This window comes from Eulemur rufifrons, chromosome 2 (assembly GCF_041146395.1).
Source record: "Eulemur rufifrons isolate Redbay chromosome 2, OSU_ERuf_1, whole genome shotgun sequence".
Lineage (NCBI taxonomy): Eukaryota > Metazoa > Chordata > Mammalia > Primates > Lemuridae > Eulemur > Eulemur rufifrons.
The window spans coordinates 3,858,282-3,880,940 of NC_090984.1; the positions used below are offsets into that span (position 1 = coordinate 3,858,282).

The 22,659-nt window shown below is 58.4% G+C and overlaps 3 protein-coding genes across 5 annotated transcripts in view; all 3 read left to right on the forward strand.

Moving 5' to 3' along the window:
- Positions 1-11,343, forward strand: part of MYO9B (myosin IXB) — a 98,273-nt gene extending 86,930 nt beyond the window's left edge. Inside the window, exons 26-41 of the mRNA XM_069476050.1 lie at positions 1,128-1,258; positions 1,486-1,676; positions 2,614-2,712; positions 2,828-3,001; positions 3,277-3,318; positions 3,590-3,701; positions 4,525-4,598; positions 5,179-5,371; positions 5,462-5,590; positions 5,819-5,924; positions 6,276-6,407; positions 7,748-7,871; positions 8,373-8,420; positions 8,755-8,895; positions 9,723-9,846; positions 9,965-11,343. Of these exons, the coding sequence (XP_069332151.1) occupies positions 1,128-1,258; positions 1,486-1,676; positions 2,614-2,712; positions 2,828-3,001; positions 3,277-3,318; positions 3,590-3,701; positions 4,525-4,598; positions 5,179-5,371; positions 5,462-5,590; positions 5,819-5,924; positions 6,276-6,407; positions 7,748-7,871; positions 8,373-8,420; positions 8,755-8,895; positions 9,723-9,846; positions 9,965-10,380 (2,236 nt within the window). The 3' untranslated portion in view covers positions 10,381-11,343. The remainder of the gene's footprint in view (positions 1-1,127; positions 1,259-1,485; positions 1,677-2,613; positions 2,713-2,827; positions 3,002-3,276; positions 3,319-3,589; positions 3,702-4,524; positions 4,599-5,178; positions 5,372-5,461; positions 5,591-5,818; positions 5,925-6,275; positions 6,408-7,747; positions 7,872-8,372; positions 8,421-8,754; positions 8,896-9,722; positions 9,847-9,964) is intronic.
- A 1,064-nt stretch (positions 11,344-12,407) lies between these two features.
- USE1 (unconventional SNARE in the ER 1) lies at positions 12,408-15,046 on the forward strand. 2 transcript variants are annotated; one of them, XM_069493477.1, is made up of 9 exons: positions 12,408-12,548; positions 12,843-12,892; positions 13,021-13,099; positions 13,195-13,347; positions 13,697-13,709; positions 13,812-13,889; positions 14,142-14,169; positions 14,448-14,622; positions 14,864-15,046. In XM_069493477.1, the coding sequence occupies exons 1-9, from the start codon at positions 12,408-12,410 to the stop codon at positions 15,044-15,046; spliced, it is 900 nt and encodes a 299-aa protein (XP_069349578.1). The 2 variants fall into 2 exon arrangements, with proteins under 2 accessions (XP_069349578.1, XP_069349584.1); XM_069493483.1 differs by lacking the exon at positions 13,812-13,889.
- Positions 15,047-18,428: 3,382 nt separating this feature from the next.
- OCEL1 (occludin/ELL domain containing 1) lies at positions 18,429-20,798 on the forward strand. 2 transcript variants are annotated; one of them, XM_069493497.1, is made up of 7 exons: positions 18,429-18,523; positions 18,870-19,046; positions 19,151-19,350; positions 19,541-19,706; positions 20,182-20,235; positions 20,401-20,557; positions 20,642-20,798. In XM_069493497.1, exons 2-6 carry the CDS (start codon positions 18,969-18,971, stop codon positions 20,521-20,523), a joined length of 621 nt encoding a protein of 206 aa, XP_069349598.1. In that variant the 5' UTR covers positions 18,429-18,523; positions 18,870-18,968; the 3' UTR covers positions 20,524-20,557; positions 20,642-20,798. The 2 variants fall into 2 exon arrangements, 1 of the variants encoding a protein (XP_069349598.1); XR_011236079.1 differs by lacking the exon at positions 18,870-19,046.
- Positions 20,799-22,659: the final 1,861 nt, after the last annotated feature.

Consider the following 22,659-nt stretch of genomic DNA (forward strand, 5'->3'; position numbering starts at 1 on the left):
GGTGGCGCATGCCTGTAGTCCCAGCTATTCGGGAGACTGAGGCAGGAGGATCACCTGAGCCCAGCAGGCTGAGGCTGCAGTGAGCTGTGATGGCACCAATGCACAGACAACAGAACCAGACCCTGACTCTAAAAAAAAAATTTAAAAAGAAAATAACAAAATCAAAGTGTGGGCAGGTCTGAGCTCCCTCCAGAGGCTCTACGGGAGGATCTTCTTGCCTCCTCCAGCTTCTGGGGGCTCCAGGCCGTCCTGGGCTCGGAGCCCCATCACTCCAGTCCCTAGGGCGGGTTTCTTCCTCCTGTGTCTTTTCCTGTGCATCTTATAAGGACATTTGTCACTGGATTTAGGGCTGACCTGCTTAATCCAGAATGATGTCATCCCAGAATCCTTCACTTAGTCACATCTGCAAAGACCCTTTTCCCCAATGAGGTCACACTTGTCTCACACTTGTCAGGTCCTGAGTGTCAGCACCTGAACACACCTTTCTGGGGGGAGGCGGCAGCGGGGGGGAGGGGGCACCGTTCACACCCAGCAGCATGGTTCCTGGCCTGGAGTTTCTTCTTCCTGACTTGTTTCTAAGCCTGTGCCCATAAAAACATGTGAGGGGCTAGGTGTTTAGGTTGTTTTTTCTTTGTTTCGTTTTTTTTTTTTTTTTTTTTTTTTTTTTTTTTTTTTTTTTTGGTTTTTTAGAGACAGGGTCTCACTCTGTCGCCCAGGCTGGAGTGCGGTGGCGTCATCATAGCTCACTGCAGCCTCCAACTCCTGGGCTCAAGCGATCCTCCTGCCTCAGCCTCCCGAGTAGCTGGGACTACAGGTGGAGCCAACACATCCAGCCTTTATTATTTTTTTAATGTGAAAATAGAGTCACTTTGGGGCTTTTCTGTTCAGCATCTCGCTTTCTTCATTTAACACCCCTGTTGTTCGTACAAATAGGCTTGCGTTTTGGCAGCATCCTATCCCATCAGTAACAAGGAAAAGGATTATTTTTCTTTATAATAAAATGACCCCTTTTTTAAAGATCAGGCAATTATAGAGCATTTGCTGTGTGCCAGGTCAGAGAGAGGCTGGGCCTTACACCCGTTTTCATTTCCTCGGGCTTAAGAGAAGCCATTTAATTTTTCCCACAGATCCACGTTTAAGAGACTTTTCCTGCATAAAACCAAGGATAAGAAATACAGCCTGGAGGGCATGGAGGAGATGGAGAATGCAGTCCCCGGGGTCCTGCTGGAGGCCACCCCCATGAAGAAGGGTCTGGAAGGTTGGTCGCCCGCAGCCTCAGGGATGGACGGCAGAGCCACCAGGGCCCCTGGGGACATGGTACCGTCTCCAGGTCGGCCCTTGAGTGACTGTGGGCTGGGCCCTGGGCACAGAGCTTCCAGGGGTGGGGGCATTTTGGGCCCGGGACCGAGGCAGAGTGTGGTGGGGGGATCTTCCACGTCTTTGCCCCAGAACCCACCATCACCAGCTGCTCCCTGTCCCCGACAGTTCCCTCCGGCCACCAGCACCGCCACGCAGCAGGTGAGAAGCACGCCAAGGAGCCGGGAGGCAAAGGGAAGAAGAACCGAAACCTCAAGATCGGCAAAATCACAGTGTCGGAGAAGTGGCGGGAATCGGTGTTCCGCAAGATCACCAACGCCAACGAGCTCAAGTACCTGGACGAGTTCCTGCTCAACAAGGTGGGCACACCCACGTCCCACGTGCCACCAGGCCCTCCGTCCTGGCGCCTGGCTGTGTCCAAGTGCACAGCCGCTGCCCACACTCTTCACTGTATTTAGAATTCGCCTTTACGGAACGTATTCAGTGACGAGGCAGACACTGATTAAGTGCTAACTGTATGCAGTGGAGGTAGAGGTGAACAAGCTGTGGCCTGTGCTCAGGGTGTTCACATCCCAGCTAGGGACAATCCCACGGCAGACAGAGCTGCATTTGGGAACCTCACAGGGGTCGGGGTGGGCCGATGTGGCTACAAAGGGTTAGGAGCCCTGCCTGGAAATAACCAGGCCATTTGAGGTGACCCTGTCCTGGGGTATGGCTGGGCATTGAGCACCTGTGTGGGGCAGAGGAAGCGCCTGGCCACAACTTGTGGCTCTCATTTGGGGGAGATTCTGTCCTCCAGGGCAGCGATCCCCAATCTTTTTGGCACCAGGGACCGGTTTCATGGAAGACAATTTTTCCACAGACCTGGGTGGCTCGGGTGGGGTGTCACGGTTGGGGGAGGGTGGCATGGAGCCCAGGCGGCGATGGGCAGCCCATTGCCTAACAGGCCATGGCCCGGTACTGGGCTTCGGCCCGCGGCTTGAGGACCGCAGCTCCAGATGTTTGGCAGTGTCTAGAGACATTTGGGGTTGTCACGATTTGGGGCAAGGGTGAACTGGCATCAGGTGGGCCATGGCCAGGGATGCTGCTCAGCACCCTGCAGTGCACAGGAATGTGCTACAGAGAGCGATCCAGCCCCAAACGTGAGCAGCTTTAACCCTGGGTTGAAGGGATTGGAGAGACCAGGGTCAGCGGGAAGGGCCGGGGAGGAGTTGGGAGAGAGCAGGAGGGACGGTGTAGAGCCTCCTCGGGCACTCGGGCCCCCGGCCAGCGCTGGGCCATCTCCTCTCTTTCCAGATAAATGACCTGCGCTCCCAGAAGACTCCCATTGAGAGCTTATTTATTGAAGCCACCGAGAAGTTCAGGAGCAACATCAAAACCATGTACTCCGTGCCCGTACGTGGTGGCCCCTGGCCTGGGGCGTTTCTGGTGCCCTCCCCTAGATCCCTCACCCTCATCTGTCCCCCGTCCCTGCCCCAGCCTGTGGGGGTCACACCTGGCATTCCCGCAGAACGGGAAGATCCACGTGGGCTACAAGGACCTCATGGAGAACTACCAGATTGTCGTCAGCAACCTGGCCACCGAGCGCGGCGAGAAGGACACCAACCTGGTCCTCAACCTCTTCCAGTCGCTGCTGGATGAGTTCACCCGCAGCTACAGCAAGAACGACTTTGAGCCCGTGAAGGTGGGCAGCCCGCCATACCACGCCCACCTTGCCTCGCCCACTTGTTCCGCTCCTTGCCCACCACCTCCCCGCCGGGCTCCCCCACCCACTCCCAGGGCCTCACTTCTGGGTCAGGGGGTTCTGAATAGGGCAGGAGGGGCGCGTTAGGGCGGCTGCCGTTCCAGATGAGGGAGGGCTCAAGGCGCCCGGATGCCTCCATTGCAGGGGACCGGGCTGGGGTGGGCATGTTCCCCGGGGAGCCCCATGTGACCTCATCATCTTCGTGTCCCTCACAGCAGAGCAAAGCTCAGAAGAAGAAGCGGAAGCAAGAGCGTGCTGTGAGTAGGTGTGCATGTGGATGCTGTGTGCAGGCGAGTGTCTGCGAGAGCGTGCACGTGTCTGCGTGAGTGTGTGCGCCTGTCGTGTGCATCCGTGTCAGCACTACACGCATGTGCACAAGTGTGCATCTGTGTGCGTGCGTGCGTGCGTGCGTGTTCCTGCCCCAGCACCGGCTGTGGTCAGGAATGAGCAGTGCCCGCCCCCGAGGTGCCACCAGGCCCTCAGCCACCTGGGTAGCCCCACACTCAGCACCCTCTGCTGCCCCAGTAGGTCCAGGAGCACAACGGCCACGTGTTCGCCAGCTACCAGGTGAGCATCCCGCAGTCGTGCGAACAGTGCCTCTCCTACATCTGGCTCATGGATAAGGCCCTGCTGTGCAGCGGTGAGTGCGCCCGGGGCCTCACCCCGCCAGGCCCGCTCACCCCGCCCTGCTCACCCACCGCAGCTGCAGGGGAGATCTTTCCAGACCACTGCCCCAGCAGCATCTTGCCCCTTCAAACCCTCCAGCATCCCAAGGACAGAGCCCCCTTCTTGGCTGGCTCCAGGGCCCCCACTAGCCCGTCCTCAGCCACCTCTGCAGTCTCTCCTCCTCCGGGATACCTGGGCAGGTCACCCTGCGTCCTACCTCTTGGTCCTTTTACAGGCTGCTCCTACAACCTGAACTGTGCTCCCCTCCCCAGACCCCTCAAGCTCCGTCCTCCATGTGCCAGGCACAGCCAGCCCGGGGACCCTGGGAGATAGGTGGGGCCCGGGCTGGCCCAGCTGGCCCGTGGCCATGCACAGGGAGGTGCCCAAGCAAGACCCAGCCCTAGTCAGCCCCGCCCAGAGGGGCCGATTCTGCCCTCGCCTCGGGGGATGCCAGGTACCCCCTCCTCCTTAGCGTAGCTCGCTTGCTCTCTCCAAGACACCAGCCAGGTGGTGTGGGGCTCGGTGCTGTTGGAAGGAGGAAAAGCAGCACCATTCTTAACACTGTGATGCACGGAGCCCCTCGGCCAGTGCCCGGGCACCCCACACCTGCTCTCGGGCCTACTGGCCAGACTGGGTCTGAGGCTACTAACGGCCTCCATGAAGCTATGAAAACCACCCTGCATGGCTTCCTCTCATGGAATCAGGGCAGAGATTCCTACAGTGCAAGCTTAGAAGGCAGTCGGGGAACCTGGGGTCCCCAGCGTACCCTCTGTGAATCCCGCCCTGTGACCTCCTAGTGTGCAAGATGACCTGCCACAAGAAGTGTGTGCACAAGATCCAGAGTTACTGCTCCTACATGTGTGGGAGGAAGGTGAGCACGCCAGGGCCTGGAACTTTCTAGAATGACACTCCACGTAGGGCCGGGTGCCTTGGGGAGGGGGTACTTGGTGTGAGGGCCAAATCAGGGCATTCGGCGAACACAGGAAGCTGGCAGGAGGGGCTGCGGCCCCTGGCTCTGCAAGGGAACACACGCCCGCCCCCGGTTCTGTCTGAATTCCTCAAGGCTGCCGAGGCAGGGGCCGGGCATGTATGTGCATCTCAGAACCCCAGCCCTGCTGACGCCTCCTTCTGGGAGGGTCCTGAGCCAGGCAGAGGAAAGCCCCCAACTCTGCACGACGAGGAAGGTGGGGTCCCCAGTGCCCGGGGTGCAGCCGGAGTCAGGATCCACTTCTCTGAGGGGGTGTGAGGGCCAGGGAATAGTCTTCGCCCCAGGAAGGGCCAGCCGTCCTGCGAGTTCACCCCCTCGGTGGCTGTCAAGCCAAGCCCCGCAGCCTGGCGGCCCTGCAGCCGTGCCAGGGGAGACGTGGGGCACGGAGGGCCGAGTCCACAGCAGAGGCTCCCTTGGGCCCTGTGCGGGCCCAGGCCTGACCCCCCAACCCCTGGCACGGCAGGGCGAGTCAGGTGCCGAGCCCGGCCACTTCGGCGTGTGCGTGGATAGCCTGACCAACGACAAAGTCTCCGTGCCCATCGTGCTGGAGAAGCTTCTGGAACATGTGGAGATGCACGGCCTGTACACTGAGGGCCTCTACCGCAAGTCGGGTGCGGCCAACCGCACTCGGGAGCTCCGGCAGGCACTGCAGACAGGTGGGCACTGCGGGCAGGTGGGTGCCGTGCCAGGCCCTGGGCTCAGCCACCCGGCGTGCGCAGTGCTCACCAGCCCTGCCCGCCCCGCAGACCCCGCGGCGGTGAAGCTGGAGGACTTCCCCATCCATGCCATCACCGGGGTGCTGAAGCAGTGGCTGCGGGAGCTGCCTGAACCCCTCATGACGTTCGCCCAGTACGGCGACTTTCTCCGAGCCGTCGGTGAGCCCCACAGCAGGCCACAGCCGGGGACAGAGCGGGAACACCCTGTTCACAAGATGAGCCGAGCGTGTCCCCAGTTCAGGGTGGGGCTGGGACCCCTCTCTGGCCTTGCATTCTTGCCACATGCCTACCCCAAGCAGCACACAGAGGGCGCCACCCACCCTCCGCCAGTGGGGTAGGGCGGGCACTGCGGGGGCCCTCGGGAGCTGACGCCCTCGGCCTCCCTAGAGCTGCCCGAGAAGCAGGAACAGCTAGCCGCCATCTACGCTGTCCTGGAGCACCTCCCAGAGGCCAACCACAACTCCCTGGAGCGGCTTATCTTCCACCTTGTCAAGCAAGTGCCTCCCTGCCCACCCGCCTGCCCTCCGTGGGGTTGGGGACCCCGTCACAAACCCCTGAGGCAGCGTTTCCTAGCGCGGCCGGGCTGGTGTGCTCTGGTGGGTTGGAACCGGGAGGTGGCGGGGGTTGAGGGTTCTGGGAGAGGGCCACGCCCACCAGTCTGCTGGGCCGCCCTGGGTCCTTCGAGGCACCTCTCTGTGCTACGGAAGTGAGTGTCTCTCGCCTCTGGGCTGCGGTGCCACTTTCCCAGCAACCACTCCGGGGCTCTAAAGTCCAGGCTTAGGGCTCCCTGGGACCTACCTCCCTCGTTGGCTGTGGCCACCCCCTAACTGCCAGGGCCATGCAGGGTGGCCCTGCTCGAGGACGTGAACCGCATGTCACCCGGGGCGCTGGCCATCATCTTTGCACCCTGCCTCCTACGCTGCCCTGACAACGCAGACCCGCTGACCAGCATGAAGGATGTGCTCAAGATCACCACGTGAGTGCCAGACACGGCCAGCCCTGCCCCAGACACATGTTCAGGGGAGCCCCCTGGCGGGGCTCCCCGACACCTTCATCCAGCAGTGTAAATGTGTGTGTAAGAAAAGTCCAAAGCTAGGTGCAGTGTTGTGAGCCTGTAGTCCCAGCTACTCTGGAAGCTGAGGTGGGAGGATCGCTTGAGGCCAGCAGTTCAAGACTAGCCTGGGCAACATAGCAAGACCCCATCTGTTAAGAAAAAATTAAAGGAAAGAAAAGTCCAGAAGAGAATACCTGCTAGCAACAGCCCCAGCAGTTGTGTCTGAGCTGTGTGCTATAGGTCGACTCTGTGTCCTTTCTATCCGAATGTGCTCTAAGGGGCACGGAGACAGCTCGTGTCAAAGGCTGGATGGAGGGTGAGCCGCAGAGGGCTCCCTTCCCTGCTGCAGGGAAGGAAAAGAACCGAGTAGGTAGCAACTCCTGCAGCCCCACCGTGGCCAGACGCGGCCCTGACTGTCTCCTCCAGCAGGGAGGTGTCACTTCCCAGTTCTTTTGAGGCCGAAGAACCAAAAAAAAAAAAGCAGCAAAGCAGCCAAATTGTGGTTTATTCTTCCCCTTGAGCGTCCTTCAAAAGTTCTCTGAAAGTTCTTCAGAACTCAGAAGCACGTGATGGTCAGTCATCAACAGAGGACCTGTTTTTAGGGCTGGGAACTGTGAGCATTAGGAGCCTGTCACCCTCTGTGGCTTCGCAAGGCAAACACAAGAAGGCCTGAGGGACACCTGCCAGCAGGTCCCCCAGGCTACGGTCGTCACCGTTAAGGAAAAGCGACAGTTAGGCAGTCAGGAGCATGAGGGAGGCTCTGATACCATCCAGGTGGTGTGGTGTTGACAGAACTGCTTCCAGTCTTTTCCAGAACATTCTTTGGTCCTTTTTTCCTTCTGTGGTCATGACAGTGGGAAACCTGGGTCCCAGACTGCCCCTCGGTGCTGGACTCCCACCTCCCCAGCCCTGGTACCGACCGCTCTGGGGCTGAGCCCTTCCTTGTCCTGAGAACTGCATGCCGGCCCTGGCCACCGAGCAGAAATGGTGTGGTCCAAGCACACAGCCCCTGCCCCTGTGAGGCAGAATAGTCACCACCCTCCTGGGGCCTGAGGGGTTCCGTTCACTCTGACCCTCCTTCAAACAAGGCAGCTTGCAGACATGGGGACTCAGGCTCAGAGAGGTGGAGCAAGCTTCCCGAAGTCACGCAGCACGGGGGCCCGTACAACTGTGTCCTGGCCCTGCCTGGCCTCTGGGTCTCTCATCCCCAGGCCCCGGCCCGCGCCCCCCTGAGTTGGCTGCACCGTGGGCCCTCTCCGCAGGTGCGTGGAGATGCTGATCAAGGAGCAGATGCGGAAGTACAAAGTGAAGATGGAAGAGATTAGCCAGCTGGAAGCGGCAGAGAGCATCGCCTTCCGCAGGCTTTCGCTGCTGCGGCAAAATGCTGTGAGTGGAGTGTGGGGCAGGGCCTGGGAGCGGGGCTTTGGGTGGGAAGGGCCGTGGGTGGGGGAGCCTCAGGTGGCCAGGGTGGGGCCGGGCGGTGGGCGTGGCCCCCGGTCCCCTTTCCCAGCTCACTGTTGGCCGCAGGCAGGCCTCATGCAGGCCTCAGGGCTGCACAGGTAGGGCAGATGTCCCGCCCTGACCACAAAGCCACAGTCCATGCTCAGCCTCACACCGATTGTTCCTCTAGGTAGAGAAGGTAGGGGGACCTGTCACCCACGTGGTGGTTCAGGTCATCAGTCCAGCCTTGTCCTTTGCTGACCCGGGCCCCACCCACAGGAAAATGTCCCCATACCAGGAGACATGGGCCCATGGTAGGGGAAGGTGTCAGTGGGGGGCGGGTCCTGGACTCCTGTGAGAACCAGGGAACCCCTATCTTCATGCCGGTTGTCGGATGTGACCCCCAGTCACTCCTGTGTGGTCACCCAGTGTTCATCTCTCTCCCAGCCATGGCCTCTCAAACTGGGGTTTTCATCTCCCCATGAGGGGGTCCTGGTATGTACGTGTCCGGTGGGCCCCGCGGTGCGTGTGTCCCGGCGCGGTGCATGCTGGGTTCCCTTGGCCCCGGGGTTGTCTAGGACAAGGCGAGCATGTCCTAACCTTCCAGAAGCGCATGCTGGGGGAGGCCCCTGCCCACTGACCGTCTGTGCTGACAACGACTAATCACCCAAGCTCCTGCCACTGTGTCCCCGCGGGACTCCTGGAGGCGGCTCGCTAAGAGCCCTGCATGTGCACATCAGAACTAACCCTACACTGCCCTCTGCTGCCACACCCCCTCTCACCCCGCCCTCCTGGAGGTGCCAGTCACACCTGCTGCTTCCCGTTTCAGAACAAGAGCCCCAAGGCGAGCCAGGGCAGCGGCATGGAGGAGCTGGAGGTGCTGCCGGAGGAGGAGGCGGCCGGCGGCGAGGAGGACCGAGAGAAGGAGATCCTCATCGAGCGGATCCAGTCCATCAAGGAGGAGAAGCAAGTGTCCCTCCCATCCCCGTCCCTCCCTCGGCCCTCCCCATCTGCCCCCACCTGCTGGCCCACAGGCAGTAGAGGGCATGGCCTTTAGGAGGCTGGCAGGCAGGTTCAGTCCTTGGTGGTCCCGTTGTCCCTAACGTGGGTAAACAGTACTTCACGGGACATAGCTGTCCTAGAGCTCGACCATGAACACTTGCAGAGAGCTCTGTTTAAACCGCATGCCTGACCACAGGGGACCACAGTGGCCCACAGGGAGAGGAGTGACAGAGAGGCAGTGTTCCCACTTTTGTCTTGAAGGTAGTCTTTCCTAATTTATCTTCCAGCTGATACGTGAATGTGAAAGGGAACCCTATTTGGCAATGCACGTCTGTAGTTCCAGCAACCTGGGAGGCTGAGGCAGGAGGATCGCCGGAGCCCAGGAGTTTGAGGCTGCAGTGAGCTATGATTGCTCTCCGGCCTGGGTGACAGAGCGACACCTTGTCTCTAAAAAATAGTAATAGTAATGCCAGAAGGTGTGACTAGGTTGCTTGGCCACCTTAGTCTTAGGAGCGGGGATGGTGTGCCAGGTAGCGGGAACAGCACGTGCAAAGGCCCTGAGGCAGCAGCATGTCAGTAACTCAGTGTTGGGTCAAACGCCCAGGCTTCCCTCAGCAGCCTGACCCTCTCATGCAATGAGCTTCTGAGGACCAGGGGCATTTCAGGCCAGATCTGCTTGTGGGGAGGGAAGGGAGCAGTGACAGGGAGCAGGACAGCCTGACGTGTCCCATACCAGCCTGGCACTTTCTGTGGAATGGCCTTGGATACCATGACCCCTCTCCCCACCCCAGGGAGGACATCACTTACCGGCTGCCAGAGCTGGACGCAAGGGGCTCCGACGAGGAGAACCTGGACTCAGAGACATCTGCCAGCACCGAGAGTCTGCTGGAGGAGCGGGCTGGGCGGGGGGCCACGGAAGGTCAGTATTAAGGTAGCGTCTGCTTTTTTCCTTCCCATCCACCCCTGGCAGGCCCTGGGGCAAGGGTCTGGCTGCCGGCCCCAAAGCTGCAGTAACCCTGCCATCTATCTCTCAAAAGGGCCCCCTGTGCCTGCTCTCCCCTGCCCCAGCGCGCCCACCCCGAGCCCCCTCCCCACGGCGGGCGCCCCTCCACGACGAAGGCCTTCATCCTTCGTAACGGTCAGAGTGAAGATCCCCCGGCGGACCCCCGTCATGCCCACGGCCAACATCAAGCTCCCACCGGGCCTACCCTCCCACCTGCCCAGCTGGGCACCAGGCGCCCGGGCGGCCGCCGCCCCAGTGAGGCGCCGAGAACCACCTGCCCGCCGCCCGGACCAGGTGCACTCCGTGTATGTCACGCCGGGGGCAGACCTGCCCATGCAGGTGTCTCTGGAGCCCCTGGATGAGGACGGCCGGCCGCCCGGGGCCAAGCGGAGGTACTCGGACCCCCCAACGTACTGCCTGCCCCCCACCTCGGGCCAGGCCAACGGCTGAAGGACCACAGCTGGCAGCGTCTACATGTCCGAGGACGGGCCCCTGGGCTGGAGCTGCAAAGTGAGCATTTGGCTCTCTGAGAAGCAGCCAGAATGAAAAGTGGGCACCAGCTCCAAGTGCAGAGTGAAGGCAGGGAGAGGCCGGCTGGGGCTGTGGGCCACCTCGCACCAAGGCCCCCGCGTCACAAGCTCCCCAGAAGCAGCAGATCTCGGCAGGCAGCCTCTCATCTCTTCCCTTACTTTTTGTACGTTTTTGCAGTACCTGTTTCTTTGTACATGGTTTACATAACTTTAAACTGTTAACAGCCTTAACGGAAGACCAAATCGTTTTTTATATGTGTATGTACAAACTTTTCTATTAACGCTGCGCGTCTCCCTTGTAATCTGGACGTGAGTCGTCAGAGCAGAGGCCATTTGGCCGCTGTGCGTCTGGGGCTCAGACTCGTGCTGCAGTCGACGTGGGGGTGGTCAGCGTGCTGACCTCCACGGGGTGTTAGACACTCGGGGCATCGGACCACTGCAAGCCTGTCTCCAACACGTGTCCAGCGGGCAGCCACCTGGCCCATGTGCATTGGAGGGAACGGTGGAGCCTTCCATGGGGGTTGAGGCTGTTGGCTGGAGCCTGGACATGAGTCGGGGGCGGCCTCCACCCCAGGGTACACGGACCTCAAGTGCCAGGGAGAGCTCAATGTGGCCAACACCACTGTGGACACCGCAGCTGGAGAAGGCTGCCCTTGGCTCTGTGCACCCCAGGTGACAGTACAAGAGCCAGTGACTCAGGACGGCTCACGGGTGGAGAGGGCAAGGCCTGAAGTTAGACGTCCCTACAGGTCAACAGCGGCAGCCTGGGGCTCTCTGGGATGCGGCCCTTCTCTCTCAGGCTCGGCCCACTCCCCAGACACTTGGACACACGCCCACGGGTTTGGGACGGGGCACCCTGCACAACGTGTGAAATAAAAAGTGCTTGAGACTCGTCTGCATGGGATTCCTACTCAGAACGCCTCAGGGTTGGAGGACAGAGCAGGTCTGGTGGGCAGAGTCAGCCCTGCGGCCTCAGCCAAGATGGGTGCAGGGTGGGGGCTGTGCCCCTGTCTGGGAGGACCTGCCTTGAGCCTCCAGCAAACACTGCTGTTGGAATTTCCCAGACCAGAAGGTGGACTGGCTGGAGGTACTTGTGGGTGCTGGGAAGTTGGGGGGCTGGCATTCAGACTGCTCTGTCAGCCTCTGAGGCCCCCGTTTGGCCCTGGGAGTGGTCTCTGGTATTTTGCAACGACACCAGGGCCACTGGTGTGAGGGCTGCATGCCAGGCCCTGGTCCTCATGAAGTCCCCACCCTCATCCCATCCATTTCAGAAGAGTGGCACTGCAGGCCTGGGGGATTCGGCTTCCTGGGGACTCGTGTGGGCTGGGACTGGGTTCTCATAAGGGGTGACTGACCCCACCCCACCTCTGCCTCCCAGGGCTGGCTCGTGTCCCCCTTAAGCCAGGCACTGTCACACTGTCCATTTCCCAGGGGAGCCCAGAAAAACTCACCCAAGGCCACAGCCAGGGATAGAGTCAGAGTCAGGGCTAGGACCCAGAATCTCATAACTGAACTACAGATGAGCCCCTCTGACAGATAATAAACCCGAGGTTGGGGAGCCTTGCATCCCCAAGTCCCAGGCCAGGGCCTCTCCCCCAAGACAAACCGGAAAGGCTGCCTAGTTGGGAAAGAACCCCGCGGGGGAAGAATCCAGGCAGGAGTGGGTGCGAGGGAGACATCCGGCGCAGGCGGGACAGAGTGGGCGCGTTGCACGTGGGTCTCACACCAGAGGACCAGGGTCCTTCCAATTCCTCCCAAAGCGTTAAAACGCTCTGGAGGACAAGCAAGCGATTCAGCCCTGAGGGATTACGGACGTGACGTCGCCTCGCCTTAAAACAAGATCTTCCGCCCCAAACAAACCTGGGCAAGTGAACGGAGGCGGGGGTGGGGGGAGGACACCTCCACCCGGAAGGAGGTCAGATGAAGGCACTTCCGCCCTCCCTTAAGATGGCGCGGGCGGAAGGGGCGGGGTCCCGCCGGTCAGCGATGGTGGCGTCCAGGCTGGAGCTCAACCTGGTGCGTCTGCTATGTCGCTGCGAGGCGATGGCAGCGGAGAAGCGGGACCCGGAAGAGTGGCGTCTGGAGAAGGTCAGGAGAATTCCGCACGGCCGCGTATAGCCTGACTCGCGGAGGGCGGTTCCCGGGGCCGGAGGCCACACGGCCCGACTCCCCCTCCCGTACAGCCACGCCGGCCACGCCCTTTCCGGTCAGCTCCGCCACGTCCACCTGCAGCTCCATACCTGTCCCTGGGGCCCCGCCCCTCCCGGCTGGCCCCGCCTCCTTCGCGCTAGGCTCCCCCCCGTTTGCCGGCCTCACCGGCCCCTGGCTCTGACCCACGTGAGCAAGGACCCGGGAGGCTGACACCCCACTTTCCCTCCGCAGTACGTGGGGGCCCTGGAGGACATGCTGCAGGCCCTAAAGGCCCAAGCGAGGTGAGTGCGGGCGCTGCAGGGGTTTCAAATCCAGGGTGTGGGGGTTCTGTTAGGGCATCGCAGTCCCAACTGGGACCCCTCCTTGAGCTGGGGACAGTGGGCATTTTCTTTTTCTTCTTGCCTTCCAGCAAACCGGCCTCTGAGGTGATCAGCGAATATTCGCGCAAGGTGGATTTTCTGAAGGGGATGCTGCAGGCGGAGAAGCTGGTGAGCAGGGTCACCTCTGCCCTCTCACTGCCATCATGTTCACTGGGGTCTCCAGGACCTGCCCTCCAGTGACCTCTCTCCCCACATGTCTGCAGACCTCCTCCTCAGAGAAGGCACTTGCCAACCAGCTCCTGGCCCCTGGCCGCGTGCCGACCACAGCCCGGGAGAGGGTGCCCGCCACAAAGACGGTGCATCTGCAGTCGCGGGCACGGTACGCCAGTGAGATGCGGAGTGAGCTGCTAGGCACGGTAGGGCTCTCTCTGGTCCCCAGGAACTCCCTGGACAGGGACGGGTTCGGTGCCTGGGGCAGCCAGAATGACAACACTGTAAGGTATAGGGACCACAGGGGGCCTCACAGTCTCTCTCCTGAGCCATCACACAAGGCCAAATGCTTTTCTGAGCATTTTACACGGACCAGCTCAACTCTTCACAATATAAGCTACTGTTGTTACCGGTTTACACATAAGGAAACTGAGGCTCAGAAGTCATGGGATTTGCCCAGGGTCCTGACTGAGGGTGGGGAAGTTCTGAGAGCAGAAAGGACAGTCTTGAAACAAAGTAGGTGACATTGTGCCTGCCTCTTCCCTCTTCCCACAGGACTCTGCCGGAGGTGAGTCATCTTGAATGGAACAGGACTTGAGACCCACCTGCCTGGGACAAGACATGTACCCCTGCTGCCCCACGTCCCTCATGCCCAGCCTGGCTCCCACAGGTCTTCCCCAATCCAGGGAAAGTGTCACCCAGACGGCATCACCGAGTTATACTTGGAGGGGAAGCCAGGACAGGGGAGGTAACCCCCGGAGGAGCCACAGCTGGACACACCCAGTCCACGGAGCCAAGGCTAGGCCAGAGGCAGGGACCTAGGTCAGGTAGGGAGAGCTTCCTAGGAGAGGGGGTATTCAAGCTAGAGCTTTTGAGCGTGAGCAGGTGAGATGGGCAGGCAACATTGTAAGGTGCAGACAGACAGCACAGGCGATGGTGGGAGGCTGGACACAGAAAGCCAACCCTCTCTTTCCTCCTGCTTGGCCTGTTTTACTTTCAGAGCCTGCGCTGGATGTGAGGAAGAGAGGGTGAGTGTCTGCAGCCCTGGGGCGGTAGGGGCGTTGGGGAGGGGAGGGCGCCAGACAAACCCTGGGCCCCCGAGGCCCTACCACAGAGGCCCTGACCACCCACCAGAAACCGGTTCTGGGGACGCTCTTCCCAGAAGCCAAAGCAAAGAAGAGGAAACTGAGCCCCAGGCAGGGCACTGGCTGGAGCCACGACCTTTGGGTTCCTTGGGAACGTGTTAGTCCCTTCCCCTTCCCCAACCCCATCTCTCGTGCCCTCCCGTGCGCATGTGTGGGATCAGTGGAGTGGCAGGGCCCAGGCCAGGAGATGAAAAGCAGTCGGCAGCTGAGTTAGACTTCGTCCTACAACGGCATCAGGACCTCCAGGAAAAGCTGGCAGAGGAGATGCTAGGCCTGGCCCGGAGCCTCAAGACCAACACACTGGCCGCCCAGAGCGTCATCAAGAAGGACAACCAGGTGTGGGAACTGTGGGAACTCTCCAGCCTCTGCCCTGGGGCATTGGAGAAGGCTTCCCAGCACAGTGGCACTGTGGCTAGGGCTTTGCTAGATGAATAGGAGTTTGGTAGAGGGCAAAAATGACATTCCCAGCAGAGCACCACACTGGCCAGGGCCGAGAGGTGCAGGCCTGCCCCAGGGCAGTGGGGAGAGGCCAGCCTTGGCCCTAGTCCTGTTGACACTCTCCCCGCCTCACCCACAGACCCTGTCACACTCGCTTAAGATGGCTGACCAGAGCCTGGAGAAGCTGAAGACAGAGTCAGAGCGGCTGGAGCAGCACACGCAGAAGTCAGTCAACTGGCTGCTCTGGGCCATGCTTATCATCGTCTGCTTCATCTTCATCAGTATGATCCTCTTCATTCGCGTCATGCCCAAACTCAAATAAAGACCATGTCTTCTCTCCGCCCTGCTGCCCCTGTCCAGAGGTGCCTTTTGGGCTGGGCAGTGAGATGGGAGGGTGTTTGGAGGGCCCTGAGAGCCACAGAAAGTGTATGAGCAGGAGAGGAGGAAGGGCAGGATGGGGGCGGGGCAGTGACTCATCAGACACCCCCCCGTTTCCTCCAAGTGCCTTTCCCATGCCTCCAGTTTGGTGGAGTCAGAGCTGACACAGTGCCTTCAGCGCTGTGAGGTCAGGGTGAGGCCAGAGATCATAGGGAGGAGTGGGGCCATGCCTGGAGTTCAGCATGGAGGAGGGGGGCATCAATGTTGGGCCTTCCATGGATTGAAGGAAATAATTAGAGATGGGGCTCAGCCCAGCCACAGCGCCAGCTCTTGGGACACTGCAGATCCCTCACACAGTCATTCAACAAACACATGTAGGTCATGCCCAGAGCTTAGTGGAGATCCTGTCCTCCCCAGGTCACATTCTGATCATTTCAGCAGAGAACTGGGAGGGCACTGGGGTTGGGACCCTGGCAGGGGTTGTGGAGGAGGAATCCTGGGAAAACAGTGCGTCCTGGGCTCTGCTTACCCCAACTTCAGACAGGCACAGCCTGTAAGGGCAATTACTGAGGGAGCTTGGTAGAGGAAGGAGGGTGGGCAGGTGATAGGTGCTGCAGGTGTCTGTCCCATGGGAACGTGAACAGGCATGAACGTGAACCCCTACTGCCTTGTTTTTCCACTGCTATGCTCTCTGCTGGAACTATGTTTCTGCCTTGTACCAAACTCCTATTCATCCAGCAAAGCCCTAACCACAATGCCCCTGTGCTGAGAAGCTTTCTCCAATGCCCCAGGACAGGCACCAGAGAGGGCATCTCCATGAGTGTTCACTCCAATGAGCATCAAGGAGGTTGACCCCCATCAACACAGATCTAAAACCACCAGGTAGAGATTTTTTAAAACTCTAGTGGCAGATCATAAGACTGCTAGGAAGTCCTGGCACGGCAAAGATGGCCAGGAAACCACAGGCCTCCAGCACAGCCATTGAACAACCAACCCCAAACACCAAAGGAGGGAAGAAGAGGAGGGCCCCTTGTCCACCCAGGTCCAGAGACAGTGTCAAGGTGCCTAAGATAACCATGAAGGTAAAAAGACCCCCTCAAAGCAGCTCAGGGAAAAAATCCTCTCCAAGACAACCACCACTTCAAGAAAACAAGAAAGGGAGAGGGCCAACACTACTTGGTTGCTGTCACCAGCTGAATGAGTCAGAGCAGGACCAACACAGGGAGAACTCCACCATCTCAAATGTCGACTGGGCCGCCAGCACCTTGAGAGTGAGGCCAGAGACGTCAGCACTATCTGCAAAGTCTCCAGAGTTCTAACCACTGGGAAATTGCCAGCTGTGTAGAAAGTGGATTTTACACCAACAGGTGTACACAGGGTACGTGTGGTGATGAAGATAAAGTCAACCTCTTATGAAAAGAAAAAAAGTATTAATACAATGATTCAGTATGAGGAAGCCACATTAATGCATCAGAAAACAAAATCATAGATGCTGAAAGGCACTTTGTACTGTTCGGCATCCATTACTTAAAGTCTCTAAAAACAGAAAGAAAAAAGAAGGGAGGGAGGGAGGGAAAAGAAAGAGAGAAAAGGAAAGAAAATGAAGAAAAGAAAGAAAAGATGGGTATTTTCCATTTTCCTCACAAAAGCCAAAGCAGCGTTGAGTTTACTGTGCAAATACTCGCAGTTCCACTGTGGAAGTGAGGAACAGAGAAGACTGCCCGCCACTTGCGCCTCCCCCATAATTTAACCTTGTCTGGAGGTGCCAGGCAGTGCAACTGGGTAAGAAAAAGAAACGAAATGGAAAACTAAGAAAACAAAAGGCAAAATTATTTGCAGATATGACTGTATATATGAAGACCCAAGCAAACTAAGAAGCTATTTCAATAAGAGAATTCTATAAGCTAGCAATGGATTTATGGATATTTAAAAATTTGATTCCTATATACTATATATATGTATATATATGTGGTTGCAAAACATCTTGGAGTATCCCATTTATAATAGCAACAAAAAAGATACACTGCATGGTTAAATTAATTTTCTTGATGTATGAAGAACTCCTAAAAATCAATAAGCCCAGGTGCAGTGGCTCATGCCTGTAATCCTAGCACTTTGGGGGCAGGGGGCAGGCAAAGAGGGAGGATTGCTTGAGTCCAGGAGTTTGAGACCAGCCTGAGCAACATAATAGGACCCCTACGAGATCTCTACAAAAAATGGAAAAATTAGCCGGGCATGGTGGCGCATGCCTGTAGTCCCAGTTACTCGGGAGGCTGAGGCAGGAGGATTGCTTGAGCCCAGGAGTTTGAGGTTGCTGTGAGCTATGATGATGCCACGGCACTCTAGCCCGGGTGACAGAGGGAGACTCAAAAAAAAAAAAAAAAGAAGAAAGAAAGCAACCTGGATTATATAGTGAGACCTCATCTCTTAAACACACACACACACACACACACACACACACACACACGAAAAAAAAGATTTGCAGGATATGAACAGGAAAACAAATACAAATGGTTTCTGAACTTTTTCACTCAGCAGATGAGGCGATATTCTAAACTTCGAAGATATAATGCACTTAAGGGAATCTGTGATACCGCAGGATCGTGGGGAAAAGCCCGTTTCTCTCACTGCCGATAGAAGCATAAATGGTGCAACCTCACTGAGGAGTAACTTGACAATATCTTCCAAATGTAAAATACTCAGGTGCCATCCTCGGGAGGCTGAGCCCGGAGGATCCCTTGAGCCCAGGAGTTGTAGACCAGCCTGGGGAACACAGTGACAATCCGTCTCAAAACAAAAACAAAAACACACAGAAAACAGGTCCCTTTGCCCGGCAATTCCATTTCTAGGAATTTATCCAACGGATAATTATCCCACATGTGGCCAAATAAACTTTCACATGAGTATTCTTGCAGTATTTTTTGCAATGAAGGAAATATATGTTTGTCATTGAATTAGGATCGCTCCAGAAGGAGACAGGAATTATTAATAACTGCTGCCTCTGGCGACAGGCGTGGGTGAGAAATTCACTTTTGCCCCGTGTGCCTTTTCTACTTGAATTTTCTAAATATGACTCTATGGATAAAAATTATAACTTTAAAACATAATTTCTGGAAAAATAAGTTCGCGAAAAGTACCCCATTTTTTTTTTCAGACAAATAAAATGAGGGTCAGATGGAGTGAATAAATAGCCAGCTCTAGACACACCGCGAGCCTGGGTCAAGGTCGGACTCGAACCTGTCTTTCGAGGGAGAGTGACCAGGCCCCGCCCCGCCCCGCCCCTCCCGGCCCCGCCCCCGCCCCGCCCCCGCCCTGCGAAGCGACCCCGCCAGTCAGGTCCAGCGTTCAGTTAATGCACAAGCGGGACTGAAGTGCCTCTCGGACCGCGGACCCAGGCTCGGAGCCCCGGACGCTGGGACAGGTGACCGCGGGCGGCAGCGACCCGAGCGGCCTGCAGGCTGGTCGGAGGTCCGGGGAGGGTCCTTGGGGGTGGTGACCCTGGGCTCCTCGCTGCCCAGAGGGAAAGGCTCCGGCAGTACGGGGGTTAACTCGAGCCCGCCCCAAGCTGCGCGGTGACGTCACGGCTCTTTTGCAGAGCCCTGTTCCGGGTTACGCAGCCGGGGGCGGGGTCTAGGGCGCGTCCAGGGCCAATCGCGTGGGTCTATGCAAATGGCGGCCGAGCCCGGGGGGCGCGCGCGCGGGTGGAGAGTTGGCCGCTCCCGGGTCCGCCTGCCGCGCGGGTGCCGGGACTGCTCGCCGGTCCGCAGGCCGCCCGCAGACCAGCCGCGCCGCGCGCGGGCCACAGCGCCGCCCGCAGGACCCGCCCACCAGCCCGGGGGCCGCCGAGCGGCGTCTCCCCGAGGCCGATGCCCACCCGGGAGCGCCCCCAGATCCGCGGCTCCAGGGGGGATCCGCAGACCCTCCTGCCCGGCCCTGGGCCCCCGGTGAGTCTGACCGGGAGGGGCTCCCCAGGCCGGGCCCAGGCAAAGGGTTCTAGTCTCCCAGGCTGCCCCGGTTACCCCAAACCGTGATTCCTGTGGTGTCGCAGCAACTGGTGCCTCCGGGCCTCAAAACCAGTGCCCCCCGCCGTCTGTGCCAGCCCCACCCTGGAGCCCACAAGGCAAAGCCCAGGAAGATTGTTTTTGAGGATGAGCTGCCTTCCCAGACTCTTCTGAGCGCCAAGAAGCCCATTGGAGCCATCCCTGGTGGGCATCTACCTAGGCCTCAGCCAGTGCCCGACTATGAGCTGTGAGTGTCCCCCGTGTGATTCTTCATACCTGGGAACAGGGAAGGGGCACCGAGGGTTTTGACAGGTGAGTAAGAGCTTACCAGGGCCTGTAATCCCAGCGTGAGCAAAGCCAAACAAATTACACCAACTGGGGAAAAGAGAGGAGCTCTTGACACTCACGCTCACACTTGATCCTCTTCAACTCGGTAGTAAGTACCCCCCAGTGAGCAGTAGGAGGCAAAGAAGCCGCTATGCCGCAGTGTTTGAGGACCAGTACGGAGAGTTCCTGGAGCTCCAGCAGGAGGTGGGCTGTGCACAGGCAAAGCTCCAGCAGCTGGAGGCCCTGCTGAGCTCACTGCCCCCACCCCGAAGCCAGGTCAGCCCTGGGAGAGAGCCCTGCCCTACAGCCCTAAGGGGTGGCCCGACCCAAGCCTCTGGGGCATCCGCTGGGTCCAGATTTCTGAGACTTCCTCCTGTAGGCTGGCTGGGCACCGTGACACATGGCCAAGGTCGGCCCTTGAGGTCCTCGTTAGATGGGTGACTTAGCCCAGCAGTCCCCAACCTTTCTGGCACCAGGGACTGGTTTCATGGAAGACAGTTTTTCCACAGCCAGGGGCAGGGGTGGGGGAGGCTGAGCTCAGGCGGCGATGCCAGCAATGGAGAGTGGCTATAAATACAGATGACGCTTCGCTCGCTTGCTCCTCCTCCCCCGCTTTCCTGAGTTTCACAGATGGGTACTTGTCCGGGGTCGGGGGTTGGGGACTGCAGACTTAGTCTATCTGCGCCTCAGTTTCCCTATCCCTCCTTGGATTCAACCCTCTCTGAGCCCCTTTCTCCTCCTCCCCTTGCAGAAGGAGGCCCAAGTTGCAGCCCGTGTCTGGAGGGAGTTTGAGATGAAGCGAAGGGTGAGTCGTAGGTCCCACAGCTTGGCCTCTGCACCGCTGATACTCCCCCGGGCTGGAGCACCTGTGCACAGTTTCAAGGAGAGACAGCTGAGGCTGAGAGAGGCTAAGCTGCTCGAGGGCCATAGGTCAGACTGCTGCAAGTACCTCCGCTCTCACCCCGCCTAGGACCCCGGCTTCCTGGACAAGCAGGCTCGCTGCCACTACCTGAAGGGCAAACTGAGGCATCTCAAGACCCAGATCCAGAAATTTGACATTCGAGGAGGCAATGAGGGGTCCGTGTACTTCTGAGCATCCTGGCAGCCAGCCACAGGGACACATAGGGGTGAGGGACCCTTGCTTCTTTTTGTACCTCGTGGCCTTTGCTGTCGCTGTTCTGCCCACCTGAGGTAGCTTTTCCTGATTGCAGGTGCCTTGTCCTTTTGGGCTCATCTCTGGTGGCCCCTCTTTGAGGAAGCCTTCCCAGGACCTCCTCCGGGTGTGACCCAGACCCCAGCTCATCCCCTCGAAGTAGGTCTTGCTCTCCATCTCAGTGGAATAAACACGTATTAAACACCTACTGTGTACAGCTGCCTAACAAGCTTGATTGATTTCGATCAGTTATCACCAAAATATCGTTCTTTCACTGTCCAGAGGGAAAAAAACGAGGTTCCCAGACAGGGACTTGTCCAGGATCTCTAGACAGGGTTTGAACCCTCATCTTTCCAGGGGGATCCCTGTCCTCCAAGAGCCTGAGCTAGCCTTCCGGTTGGAAGCTGAGGGACCGACATCCAGCATCACCTTCTTGGCCAGGCTTGTTGGGGAGCCCCAGGGGCCCCCAGTTTCTGCAGGTCCAGTAATAGAGACAAAACTAGCAGAAGACTCCAGAGTCTTGCTGGGGCAGCGAGAATTCATGCGATGTGATGCTGGGGACCACCTGAAGGGGGCAGATGCAGCCTGCCGGCCCTGCAGGAGGCCCTGACCCCACCCAGACAAGTGGATTCTTCCAGTCTCCACTTCTCCTGGGGCATTCCAGGCTGGACAGCGATTGATGCCAGGCACTATGTGGGCACAGTTCATATGCTTGGCCTGCGGGAGGATCCTCCAGTGCTTGACCTAGGCCAAGCCTTGGGTGGGGTCGGTGGGACACCGATGGGGCCAGGCTCCCTGTGGGGCTGTGTGACAGTGGACCAGAAGCTGCCCTCTCTGAGACTTGGTCTCCCAGGGGAGCCAGAGGGCACAGGAGCAAATCAAGAAGTCCAACTGCAGGCAGGGAAGACAGTGCCAGCCCCTGGGCCACCAGGATTGTCCTCAAGAAGTCTGTAGTCTGGGGAAGATAGCCCTAGGCCCAGTAACAGAAGGCTGGACAGCAGAGTCTAAACAATCAAGGAGGCTGGAGAGGCCAGGGGCCATATGGGTAGGGTTTCGTAGGAAAATAGGAGTTCAGCAGTCAGGCCTGGACAGACATGCAGGACAGACATCATGGTCTCACTCAATCCTCAGATGTCCTGTCAATCTGAGAAATGAGGCCTTGCTGTCTAGCCTGACTGCAGTGGACACAAACCCCTCATTCACATGACATCGCAGGCGACCCTGACCCAAGGCAAAGCCCAGTCCAGCCTCCAGTGGGGTCCCAGTGTCCTCCCCATCCCACCCTCTTCTGGGAACAGGGCATGCCCACAAGACACTTTCATTTATTCCACAGGAAGTGGCCTAACCTCGCATCTTCCCAGGCTTCTTCCAAGGTGGACATGGAGGGGTGCTGAGGTGCTAATGGGGAACATTGGGGAGAAGTGGGGCTGCCTTAAGGGCTGAGCACTGGCCCGGCCTGCAGGGTGACAGACCCGAGTTCTTCCCTTGCTGTTTTCAGAAGGGAATCTTTGATGGGGGTTTTTCTCTGCTGTGAGATGCCACCTCCACCGCCATCAGAGCCCTTCCTACCAGGCCCCTAGAGGTACACACCTGGTGCCAAATCCCACAGCTTTTCCCACCACAGAGCTGGGCCACAAACTCCTGAGTCTGAGATGACAGGGTACCCTGCATCTCTTCCATATCAAAGTCTTGAGCTTCCAGTCCCCGCCTTCCAAACACCAATCTCAGAAGCAGGATGCTTTTTTAGTTACATGTGAAAAGAAACTGAACTCAAATTGGCTCAGGCACAAAATGGGAAGTCTGGGCTCATGGGACTAAAAACACCCAAGACTTTCAGGTATGGCTTGATCCAGGGGCTTCAATGGCATCTTGGGAAATTGGTCTTCCTCTCTTAGTGCTGCTTTGCTTTAATTATATCCTTCCAGTTCCAAATCCTGCCATCAAATAAATCTAACTGGCTAGCGTTGAGTCACATGACCCCCATGAATCACTGTGGTCAGGGGAATGGAAGGCTGATTGGCTGGGCTGAGATCATGTGACAAGACTAGCCCCAGACGTTTCTCCCAGAGACAGTAG

Bases quoted from the DNA above. Each gene is read 5' to 3' on its own strand.
- USE1 (XM_069493477.1), top strand. From the start codon at position 12,408: ATGGCGCGGGCGGAAGGGGCGGGGTCCCGCCGGTCAGCGATGGTGGCG. The intron at 13,890-14,141 runs GTAACCCCCGGA...TTTTACTTTCAG, and splicing joins GGGAAGCCAGGACAGGGGAG to AGCCTGCGCTGGATGTGAGG. The intron at 14,623-14,863 runs GTGTGGGAACTG...CCTCACCCACAG, and splicing joins TCATCAAGAAGGACAACCAG to ACCCTGTCACACTCGCTTAA.
- OCEL1 (XM_069493497.1), top strand. From the start codon at position 18,969: ATGCCCACCCGGGAGCGCCCCCAGATCCGCGGCTCCAGGGGGGATCCG. The intron at 19,351-19,540 runs GTGAGTGTCCCC...TCAACTCGGTAG, and splicing joins CCAGTGCCCGACTATGAGCT to TAAGTACCCCCCAGTGAGCA. The intron at 20,236-20,400 runs GTGAGTCGTAGG...CACCCCGCCTAG, and splicing joins AGTTTGAGATGAAGCGAAGG to GACCCCGGCTTCCTGGACAA.